The sequence below is a fragment of the Mandrillus leucophaeus genome, unplaced genomic scaffold (genome assembly GCF_000951045.1).
Source record: "Mandrillus leucophaeus isolate KB7577 unplaced genomic scaffold, Mleu.le_1.0 Scaffold40, whole genome shotgun sequence".
NCBI lineage: Eukaryota > Metazoa > Chordata > Mammalia > Primates > Cercopithecidae > Mandrillus > Mandrillus leucophaeus.
The window spans coordinates 6632909-6644946 of record NW_012104254.1 but is presented as its reverse complement, the minus strand read 5'-3'; the positions used below and the strand labels follow the sequence as shown (position 1 = coordinate 6644946).

General features: G+C 40.6%; 1 protein-coding gene and 1 long non-coding RNA gene across 3 annotated transcripts in view; one reads left to right on the top strand and one right to left on the bottom strand.

Moving 5' to 3' along the window:
• Positions 1-1489: 1489 nt before the first annotated feature.
• LOC105548064 lies at positions 1490-3223 on the bottom strand. Its single transcript, XR_001007336.1, has 2 exons — positions 3024-3223; positions 1490-1803 (listed from the first exon to the last, which is right to left on the bottom strand). It is a non-coding gene; the product is annotated as an uncharacterized LOC105548064 (long non-coding RNA).
• ITGA6 (integrin, alpha 6) overlaps positions 2743-12038 on the top strand; it is a 40201-nt gene continuing 30905 nt past the window's right edge. The window contains exons 1-6 of one of the 2 annotated variants that reach the window (XM_011991911.1): positions 2743-2867; positions 4703-4782; positions 6350-6605; positions 8256-8387; positions 10054-10170; positions 11322-11532. In XM_011991911.1, the coding sequence (XP_011847301.1) occupies positions 4738-4782; positions 6350-6605; positions 8256-8387; positions 10054-10170; positions 11322-11532 (761 nt within the window). In that variant the 5' untranslated portion in view covers positions 2743-2867; positions 4703-4737. The remainder of the gene's footprint in view (positions 2868-4702; positions 4783-6349; positions 6606-8255; positions 8388-10053; positions 10171-11321; positions 11533-12038) is intronic. The other variant, XM_011991912.1, reaches the window with a different exon arrangement.

Here is a 12038-nt window from a genome sequence, read left to right as displayed (position 1 = left end):
TTTTTTAAACCACAGGACACCCAAAAGCAGCTGTACCCTGCAGGGCATGGCAGGCTGCAGAAGCCTGGGTCTCAGGGTCTCTGACCCTTTATCCTTTAGCGCTGCTGACCAGGCTGCCGATCCTCGACCCCTTCTTGTCACCCCATCGTGTGCTTCTCCCTTTCCTCTGGCTCTTTCCCTTGCAGCCTTTGCATGTGCTGTGCTCCTTACCTGGCCACCTCCAGCCCCACTGTCATCTCTTCCTCTCTAGCAGATGCTGGTGCCCACAGCACTCTGTTCCGTCCTCTCATTACCTCTAGCTCCCTGTGGTTTCATGACGTCATGACCTGTTCACGGATCAGGCTTCCCCAGGCCAGAGATTGAGGAGTGGGGGCAATTCCTTATTCATCCTAGGAGGCTCTTCATCAGTGTTTGTTGAGTGAATACGTGAACGAATGTGGGAATGGCGTAAACAGGAAATAAGCCCTGTGTCTGCCTTAGGTAACTTGGGTGTGGGTGAGAAGAGGAAGTGGTTAGAGAAGACACACCGTTAAGACAGTGGGACTCCTGTGCTGCTTTTTCTAAGGCTTCTCTTTGCTGGTGGTTACCTTTACAGGAAATCTCTTACCCAGCCTTCACCCAACTGCAATAATGTTTTCCTTCCTTCCCTCTACTTATCTCTATTATCTTAACTTTATCAACATTATCAACATACAGAACAGTTTTGATTGTGATGTTTTATTTGTGTAAGTTTTGCCCTTTCAACTAGGTTGTAAACTTGAAATCCTGGGTTTTACTTCCTAAGCAGCTTTGTAAAGAAATGGAGACAACATTGCACCAAGGTAATTTTTGTCATGGCCACCCACTAGCTGTGAGATCTTGGGGGATGAGTAATGAAGCTCCTCAAGGTCTCTGTTTCTTTATCTGTAAAATTGGAGGACTGGTCTCTCTCAGGGGCTTCCAGTGTGAAAAAGTCCTGGGGTTCTGGGCCTCTGATCCTGGCACCCCACTTATCCCTTCCAGCGCCCACCACATGACTCCACCTCTGACATCTGCCAAGTACAGTAATTGAACACATTCACCTCATAGTCTGGGCCAGTTCACCTCCCAGGTACTTGTTTGTTGGTGTTCCTGGGATCAGGGACATCACTGGAATAGGTGTGGGGCAGACCTGTGGGGACCCTGTGGCCCCAGCCTTGCCTCTGTCCTCTGTCAAGAAGGTTCAGGCACCAAGGACACTGCTCCAGTTCTGTGTGTCAGTTCTGTACCTTGGTGTGTGCTGTTTTGTTCCTTCAAATGTAGGGTGAGTTTGGAGGTGGAGGCTGACTCTGACTGTCTAGGGATCTGGGAGGAAGGACAGTGCTGGGGCTATGTGTTCTCCATGAGCCACCCCTCCTTCTCTGTCCGGGCATCATCTAGCTCCCCTTCCCTGCTTTCCTGCTTTCCAGGTACACTTGCCTCCCATGGCACCTGCTGCATGATAATGGTTTAAAAAAAAAATGTTGAATCCTTTATTGGAATGATTCCTTTATTGGAACCCAACAGGCATGAAGGTAATAGAGACTATTTGGTTTGTATTTTCACTTGTTTTGCTTTTGCGTCTGAGATTTGTGGGTTTCTTGACGGCCAAGAGTGGCTTGTTTTCTGTTGTAAGAGGTTGTTGTTTGTACAGGTTCGTGTTTCCAGTCCTTTCCTCAGCTCCAGCCTTGTTTCCAAAACTCTCAGCTCTTGGTTTATCTCTGTCCAGTCAGGTGTGTGTTCTTTGTCTTTGTTTCTTGTCCTAGTTGTTCCATGAGTCAGCCAGGCCTCAAAGATTGTGTAAACCTATGGTGAGTAAAGCTGTTAGCAAAAGAGACCTAGCAACAAGGTCGTTGGGTCTCTAAAGAGCCGTCCAGCTGTGAGATGGTGAAATTTTAAGGACTGTGGATTTGGATTGGGGGCCTCCTTATAGGAGATAAAAACACGCGGTTGGAGAGAAGAAGGAATATTACAGTGCCTAGTACATAAGTGGAGCTACCCCAGTTGTCCCTGAATCCTTTGTGGGAGATTGATAGGATGAGAGAGGACGAACTCTTGTAAGGAAGTAAGAACTGACTTGGAAGAACAAAAATCAACTTGTACACCTCAAATATATCTGCTTTTTATTTGTCCATTCTACCCTAATAAAACTGGAGGTAAAAAAAGAATTGGAAAGAGGCCAAGGCTGCAAGTGAATAATTCAGTTGAGTTGTATCTTACTTACTGTTTAGGTTCTCCCAATCAGTGTATAAACTGAAAATCTAAGATACAGTCAGAATTACTCTCAAACTACCTCAGGAAGGCACAGTGTTAGAAACTGACATATTATTGCTTATTACATTTGGTGTGGCCATTTTTTCCTCCCATTGTCACAAGTATTTGGTTTCTTCTCTTGAGTTTCATGTGATATCCCTGGCATCATAGGGGCTTAGAGGTTGTATTCTATGAAGAGGGTGTGTTTTAAACACCAGATCATACCCAGCAGGAAATGCTGATACCATCAGAGACAGGCCTCTTTTCCCCGTTTTGGTATCCCCTCTTTGGCCTCCCTGTGTAGTTGTGTTTGTGCGTTTTACGTGAACCAGCCATAGGAGTCTACGTTTGTTCTCACTCACTGCCTAAGCTGTGGAAGAATTAGTGGACTCCTAGACAAAGAATAATCCCATTATCTCCTAGTTCGGACTGATTTACCTGTTAAATGTATATTAAATTCACATCTCCAAATTGTTTCTGTTTCATCAACAGGTTGCTCGTGGGGGCCCCGCGGGCAGAAGCGCTTCCACTGCAGAGAGCCAACAGAACTGGAGGGCTGTACAGCTGCGACATCACCGCCCGGGGGCCATGCACGCGCATCGAATTTGATAACGATGGTGCGTTCCTGTCCCTCACTCAGCCTTCACTCCGGCAGCTTGCCCGTACTTTTTCCCTGAGGGAGGAGAGTGGGGACAAACATTTATTCTTGTAGAGAGAACCTCTTTCAATTGCATCAACCTTGACTGTTTTTTATTTGCCCTGAAAATACTTACTTTACTTTCTAAATCATACTGGGATGCCGTCTGTTTTGCTGTTCCTCCTAACCATGGTTACTAAACCAATGTGGTGTAGGGATGTTGCCACCTAGTGATGTGTTGAGATTCTGCAGGGGGTCGTGGAAAAACTGATTTCATAGCAATGAAGAGAATGAATGAGCGTATCTTGTATTCATCAGCCAAAAGTTCTCACATGCTGTTAAACTATTTGGGAGAAAGACAGTTTTAAATATCAGACCCCTTTGAAATGAGAGCTGGCTAACAGAGATAAAGTTTTCCCTACTGTCTCGTATAGAGACTTGTTTTGTTAAGGACTCTGGATAGGTAGAAGATACCATGAGGTAGGCATGTTGACATCCAGTGTACCTGGCTTCTTATAGGTTGAGCAGAGCTATTAGTGTACTGAGAAGCTCTAGCCAAACCTCATTTGATATGCTCGGTCTAAGTAGATTTGCAGATTCGTGTTTATGTTCTTCTCTTGCTTCTTCATCTTTTAGAAATAACATTCGTTGGCCAGGCACGGTGGCTCACACCTGTAATCCTAGCATTTTGGGAGGCCGAGTTGGGTGGATCATTTGAGGTCAGGAGTTCAAGATCAACCTGGCCAACATGGTGAAACCCCGTCTATACTAAAAATACAAAAATTAGCTGGGTGTGGTGGTGCACGCCTGTAGTCCCAGCTACTTAGGAGGCTGAGGCATGAGAATTGCTTGAACCTGGGAGGCAGACGCTGCAGTGAGCCAGAATCGTGCCACTGCACTCCAGCCTGGGCGACAGAGCAAAATACATCTCAAAAAAAAAAAAAAAAAAGAAGAAAAAGAAATAACGTGTTCATTTATTAGAAAATAATATGTGTTAATTTTAAGAAACTGGTAAAATACACCTATGAAGAATAAAAAACAAAATCCACTGACAATCTCAGTATATAGACTTATTTTTTAACATTTTGGCGTTTTTCCCTCTGGCTAAAGTTGTTTAGTTTCATATTTTTGTAATGATTCAAGATTAAAACTTGTATCTGTGTTACTGCTCATCCAGGAGTGCAAAAATTTGGATATAGGTCACACAGTGGGTTTAAATTGATACTGAAATGAGCACATGGTGGTGGTTGTGGTCCCCCTCTCTCTGACTAACAATAACTCGCCTGTTTGGCATTGATACATTGTCAGCTACAAGATCCTAAAGTAAATCTGAGTCTTTTTCTCCCATCTCCAGTAAAGAACATTTAATGCTGTTACAGAAAAAAATTGGGGAGTATATAGAGAAGTACCCATTTTTTTTGTTAGTTTAGATGGTAGCTGGAGTTTTGAATACTAGATTTTACATTGTTGCCTTTAGAGATGTATTTTGGAGGGCTCCCTTAGTCTTACACTTTCACTTACCTTCTGCATTCAGGACCCTGGGTATGAAGAGAGGGCAAAGGGTATTGTTGGACAAAATAGGTGACTATATAGAGTTAAGTATTTTATGTTTCAAATTTTTGAAAGATTTTTACCAAAAACCACTTTTCTGTTTCCTTGAGATGACAAGTAATTTTTCTGGATTGAGTAACTGAATTTATCGAGTAGCTAGACTCAGAGTCAAGGCCATTTGGAAACAGTTGCTTGTATTTTTGTTCAGTGATGGTTTCTAGCATGTGCAGTCACTTGGAAGGCTAACTGTGCTCCTTTTTACAGCTGACCCCACGTCAGAAAGCAAGGAAGATCAGTGGATGGGGGTCACCGTCCAGAGCCAAGGTCCGGGGGGCAAGGTCGTGGTAAGTGTAGAGACACATGTTCATCCTATACTGTTGGACTGCTGGTTACATGCCAGCACCAGGCTTACAGCAGGGGACAAAGCAGGGAGCATACATTCTAGCGAACTTACTGCTTTAAAGCAGGAATGGATGTTAAGAAGAAATCAGGCTGGGTGTGGTGGCTAACGCCTGTAATCCCAACACTTTGTGAGGCTGAGGCGGGTGGATCACCTGAGGTCAGGGGTTTGAGACCAGCCTGACCAATATGATGAAACCCCATCTCTACTAAAAGTACAAAACTTAGTCAGGCATAGTGGCATGCACCTATAATCCCAGCTACTTGGGAGACTGAAACAGGAGAATTGCTTGAACCTGGGAGGCGGAGGTTGCAAGAGTGAAACTCTGCTCAAAAAAAAAAAAAAAAAAAAGAAGAAGAAGAAGAAGTAATCAAAGCCTTATTTCTCCTGTGATTCCTGATATACTTTGAAGCAATCACACAACCTACTTTTCTTTAGAACTTTCAGATTTGAATAACTTATTAAAGAACCTTTACTATATATTCCTAAAACTCTAGATGGTATTAAAAACAAAACAAAACTAGACATCATTTCTATCCTTGGAATTTTATAGCTTTATAGATAGTAAAAATATGGGCATGGTCTTGGAAAGTAATAACCAGGTAATTTTAAACTCTTGTTATTTATTCTGAGTTTTTTCAAATAGAAGGGATAGCAAAGAAAAGAGGGTTCGTTAGGTGGATTGGGCTAGATGGTCATGGCAATGTCTTCCTGGTTGGAATATGATAATCTTTTTGTCTCCTTCAAAATGTGGTTGCTGTAATGAAATTTACACAGAATTTTGAGGAAAATACTTTAGTGAACATTGAGTTTTGATATTTGAGGAATGACACTTATGGGAAATTGAGTCGATATTATATTTTTAGCCTGTGTTTACATGGAGGGTAGCCATGCATACCCTGTAGAAGTTATAGAGATTATTTCTATCTCTTCTGGTCTTGTAATTCTCTCTGCCTTGTAAAAGTAGGCATATTTTGGGAAATAATCTCAGAGCTCAGGGTGTGAGTTAGGACTGAGTTCAAGGAAATAGTGTGGGGAAAAGGAGATGTCTTTGTTTTAGCTGTATTTGTTTGATCCCTATGAAAACAGGTCCATGATTTCTCTCCTCTAGAACACAATTACCCACTTTCACACTGATGTTCTCAAGGTTAATACAGCCACTAGAAGCCAATTTGAATTCAGAAAATGAAATAAGGTGTTTCCCTTTGTTTATGTGACAGGTAAATTTACAAATGAATTGCCTATGGATACAGATTGTCATTCAATACCTGGATTGGAGCATTATTCTCAGTGAGAATAAGACACATTCTAGTTTCTATATGCCTTGATAATGGTCTTCTTAGTGCCACTTTGGGGAATATTTGCTGGTCTGGGATCCAGTCCCAAGATGAGGACATGCTTAATCATCCTTTTTAGAATTAACCTCTGTATTGACCATTTTATCTATATGTAATTTTTTAAAAACAAGGTTTATAGACAAGAATGGGCTACTTTCTTCCATCTGCTTGCAGACATGTGCTCACCGATATGAAAAAAGGCAGCATGTTAATACGAAGCAGGAATCCCGAGACATCTTTGGGCGGTGTTATGTCCTGAGCCAGAATCTCAGGATTGAAGACGATATGGATGGGGGAGATTGGAGCTTTTGTGATGGGCGATTGAGAGGCCATGAGAAATTTGGCTCTTGCCAGCAAGGTGTAGCAGCTACTTTTACTAAAGACTTTCATTACATTGTATTTGGAGCCCCGGGTACTTACAACTGGAAAGGTATGACCTTTGTATTTATAGAAATAGAGATTAGAATGTCTTCCTAATTTCTGTAATATGATTTTGTACCATGATTTAGTACATTTTGAGCTAAAATGTGTTAGAAGACATTTGTATATTATGAAAGTTGGGTAGGCTATTAAAAATCTCTAAACAATATGATTTTTAAAAGCTAATAATAGTGGAATGTATGTTTTATTGTTGACATTCTTTTCTCCTCTACCAGTACTTTAATTCAGGTAGTTAACTTTTTTAAGTAGGAATATAATAATTAACATTAGTATTTTTTGCTGTTTTATATTTGTGTGGCTCATGAAGCTAGAAGTGTTAATTTTAAGTTAGTGATCTGAAAACTTAGGAGAATTAAATAATGGTATATACAAATAACAGTGTATTAACATGGACATTAATAACTGTATTAATATGGACATTTCTCTCTGTATGTGTTATTTTCAAAGGCCATGCTTTGCTAATAATTCAGTAAAGTTAGAAGGGCAGATTACAGACAAATTGGGGAATTTTGAGGTATAATTTCAGATATGTGAGGAAAAGTTGTTTGATTATTGTGATGTGAGTAAATGGAGATGTGGAGAGGTAAAGAGGAAAATGGCCCACATTTTTTGACTATGTGAACCTGGTCAGTTCCTGCTAAGCAGTTTAACTTCTCTGAAGAAATTAAGCAGGCATAGAAAATGCTGTATCATAAAAGACAATTAACCTGTCATCCATGGTGAAGAGAACTGCAGCTGATTTGAAAATAAGCCATTTTTGAGAAATTTATTAATGTAAGTCACATAACACTTTCACTCATCAGGGAGAACTTAGGAAAATGTTCCCCTTTCCATTAAAAAATGTGTTTTAATTCTGGTTCTAAATGAATTTTCAACACCGTTCTCTGTGTGCAATCTTCAAGGGTAATTTCCCTTTGCCCCCCACCTCACCCCAACAGGATCTTCATGTACAGTATTTCCCAGGTTATTTTGACCTAACTGAAATTACATGTTGAATTTAGTTTTATTTTAGCCTGAATAAATGCCATATACGGTAAAACAAAACAAAAACATCCACCAATTATGTATATTTTAATTCACGGAAAATATGGTTTTCTTGCTTTATAAACCCTGACCTAAAATGTTGCCATTTAAAGTCATATAGTGATTTGGGCTTACTATATGAAATCTTATGTTTTAAATTACTAATTGTAAGAATATTTAGAAGATGAAATCTTGGTTAAAGTGACTGAAGAAAAGATCAATATGTCTCACTTTTACACTGCTGAAAAAGGACAACTTGAGGCGGGATTACAGAGAACGTAAAATATATGTATCAAGTTCATGTCATTTAAAAATTTGTTCTCTGTAGGTTTTGTTAACTAAGCAAACCTTCTATTTTTCATCTAGTTTCATGGCATTATAAAGACAGTTCATGAAAATGCATGGGACATTTTTTAATGACTCAAATTTCTTTCTCATAAAAATTTACGCAAACATACTTAACAACCATAAAAGTCATCTCTGTCCTTCCTTTTTTTCCTTCAAATTTTTTTCCCTGTAACTAGTGATAGCATGGGGGATGTTTATTAGGAACCATTTATTTTCTTTTGTTTCATCTTCATTTTTTGTTGTTGTTTTTACCATTTCATTCCTTTAGGGATTGTTCGTGTAGAGCAAAAGAATAACACTTTTTTTGACATGAACATCTATGAAGATGGGCCTTATGAAGTTGGTGGAGAGACTGAGCATGATGAAAGTCTCGTTCCTGTTCCTGCTAACAGTTACTTAGGTAGGAGCAGGCACAGATGGCTGCCTTTGCCCACCTTCTCAGATACTTTGTGTGAAACTCCCTCGCAGGGCCTACTGCCCCTGGACTTCTAGGCTGAGAAGAGGCCAGGTGGGGCCGGGCCCTGTGGCCACTTTTGCTGCAACTTGATAAGCTTGGTGATCTAGAGGCGTTATTAACCTGACCGATGCCTGGGATCCTTTCTTTCTGACCGGGGCTCCCTCAAAGGGGGGAAGAAACCTATTATCACCTAAAATCGTCCGTCCTTCTTCCTGCTTGGAAGTCTGTCTCTTGAGCTAATGGCGGCCTCCGTAACCTGAAACAGTTTGTTCATGCAGCCATGAAAATGTGCATGGGTGTTCACAGTAAGCTGAGCTCTTTGTTCAGTGCCTCTTTCCAGAGATACTCTTAAGAACTGCATTTAATAAAGTTACTCTTAAGTGGCAAGTCAAGACCTCCAGGTCCTCCCTCTGTGATTGTGGTTCTCCGAGGATTGGCCCTACTTCTGGATTGGGACCCCCATGTCACAGGGCCCCGCAGATGGATAAAAGCTTCCCAGTGGAGGTTGAGCAGGACTGCTAAAGCGGCTTTCAGGACACCCAGACTGTGTCTAAGGGCCAATTCCTTAACTCCTAAGGCTTGTTTGCATGACTAATGGGTGTCCTAAGTTATTCATGTGCATTATGGTAATTACACAAAGCCTTTTAAAAGCTTTAATTCTTGGTATGAGTTGACATAAAGAATAATTACTGTGGATTTCTTGGAAAAAATATAAAAAACTTCTAAATAGTAACCTGTTTTTTAAAAAAATGGAGAAAAGTACCCAGATGTTAGGGTATTACTGGAACAATGGAAGGTAAAAAATGAAAAAACAGGTATAGATATATGAATAATTTCAAACAATGTGCTAGTAAACACGCATTAAGAAGTTGTTCAGGCCCGGCCTGGTGGCTCACACTTGTAATCCCAAAACTTTGGGAGCCCAAGGTGGGCAGATTACTTGAGGCCAGGAGTTCAAGACCAGCCTGGCCAATTCAGCAAAACCCCTTCTCTACTAAAAATACAAAAATATTAGCCAGGCATGGTGGTGCACATCTGTAGTCCCAGCTACTCAGGAGGCTGAGGTAGGAGAATCACTTGAAACCTGCAAGGTTGAAGTTGCAATAAGCTGTGATTGTACCGCTGCCCTCCAGTCTGGGCAACAGAGCAGGACCCTGCCTCAGAATGTTTTATTTAGGGATTACTTATGACAAAAATTAATTGTAATTACACTGGCCAAGAAACCAATACTTTGGTCTTTAAGATGGATGGCTGTGGATTTTATAAATGTGCTTGCTGTCAGAACATACGAAAATATGAAGCATTTTTTCTGAAATACATTTGCCACTTATAGAATGGATTTCCTCAAAAGTGAATGCCTGAGAAAGATATCAAACTCATATTGTTACATTTGGCTTCTCCGTGCTGTGTGTGAATCTGTCACTTCAAAAGATCGGAGGGTTTGGGGGAATAAAATGATCCGCTTGAGGTTTTGGAAGCTGGCAATGAGAGCAGCTTGACGGATGCAGTGGTGGCCTCCTCATCCAGCGAGAACAGCAGTGGCTGTCCTGCCTCTTACCAAGCATAATTACTTTTTCTTCAATTTCTTCCGTCCCGTGCATGCGTACAGGCTTGCTGTTTTTGACCAGCGTTTCCTATACAGATCCTGATCAGTTTGTTTATAAAACACGGCCTCCCCGGGAGCAGCCTGACACATTCCCTGATGTGATGATGAATAGCTACCTAGGTTTGTGACCTTTGCGATGACAAATAAATTGTCTTGGTTGTGGTCATTAACATTTTTTTTTTTTGATCCATACGGAGCATAAATCTTTTTATGTCCTATTTTGTTTCCATTGAAGCACACACAAAAAGCATGCCATGGTTGGGGCTCTGTGGCCAGATGGCTGGATTCCATATTGCCCTCTCTAATCTGGTGGCTCATGTTTTTTAATTCACTTCACAATTTGAGAACTGTAACGGTAGTGGTGAAGTTTTTCATAAGTAAAACCCAACAAAGAGGGTGAGCTTATATTATTCTGCATCTGCTTCACCTTTCTATATAAACATTTACTTAATTTGAACGGTTTTGATATGGGCACTTCTATTTGCTTTTCACCAGATCTCTTATTTTTGTAATCTGACATCCTACCTGATGCTTTATAATGGGAGTGTCCTAATGTTTTCTGCCCTCTGAACAAGTATATAACTGATACCAATGACAACTTCCTCACCTCTGTTGTTTATACTAGGTTCTCAAATACCATGTATCATCAGTCATTGTTTTGTCTGCATGTTTGTGTCTGAGAACTAAGTTGGTCCAAAACAATGAAATGCTATCTATGGTGGTGATAGCGTTTGTTTTTGTCTGATTACCAAAGAGATTGATGCCTCTTACCAAGCTTAATTACTTTTTCTTCAATTTTATTTTATTCCTGTAAAAATACTGGCCATTAAATTATAGCAGAACCCTATATTATGCAGTCAATTATGCTTCAAGTCAGGTTGTATTCTCTGTGTAAATGATGTAACATAACCAAATTATTCCTAGACAATTCAGTATCTAGCTTGATCTCCTTTTACCATAGTTCTAATATTAAAATCAGGTGCAAATTGATTCTTAAGATGTATGAATACTTCAAAATTCAAGTTATACATAGGTTTTTTCATTGAAAGTCTTAATATCCATAGAAAGCAGTAAATTTGCTAGCCCTAGGACTTTGTCCTTGGGTCAAATCTGAACTCTGTCACTCATATTACAAATGTGATAGCTGGTGGGAAGGTCAGGAGGAGAGAGGGGTGGGAAGCCAGAGGAAGAGGTAATGATGGAGTTACCCATGTCATAGGCCTAAAATATATGGATTGATGTGAGGGGCTGTATATATTTTGTTTTTCTAGGTTTTTCTTTGGACTCAGGGAAAGGTATTGTTTCTAAAGATGAGATCACTTTTGTATCTGGTGCTCCCAGAGCCAATCACAGTGGAGCCGTGGTTTTGCTAAGGAGAGATATGAAGTCTGCACATCTCCTCCCTGAGCACATATTCGATGGAGAAGGTCTGGCCTCTTCATTTGGCTATGATGTGGCGGTGGTGGACCTCAACAAGGATGGGTGAGAATACCTCAGGTTATTTTATGCTGCAAATCATTGCTGCTTTGACTAGCTTCTGTAGGCCTTGAGAAGAGCCGTCCTTTCAGGTTGATTGATGTAAAGAATATTTTTACTGCCACATTTTTACCAACCCATCTTTATCATTTGTATGATGGCAGCAGACAGACATTCATCTCCTTCCCCCAGGGTATAGGATTATATTTTTGATTTTCAGTTTTACTTACATGTTGGGATTATGGGTCCATGAGAATTAAAATTTGAAAAAAATGAACTCAGAAAACACTTGCGTGATTCTGTTCTGTGGCTTCATATGGGGCTGATGGAGCATCAGCTCCTGTTGAAAATAGGGATTGGTGATAAAGTCAAAAACAGATCCATGGCTGTTGGTGCCAGTTGGGGTGGGGTAGAATAGTGAGGTCTTAATGGGAGTCCTGCTGCACTGTGGTTCTAACTTGAGGAACTTGCTTTGCGTTCTTACCCTTAGTATTTTTCTTGGGGCATTTTTT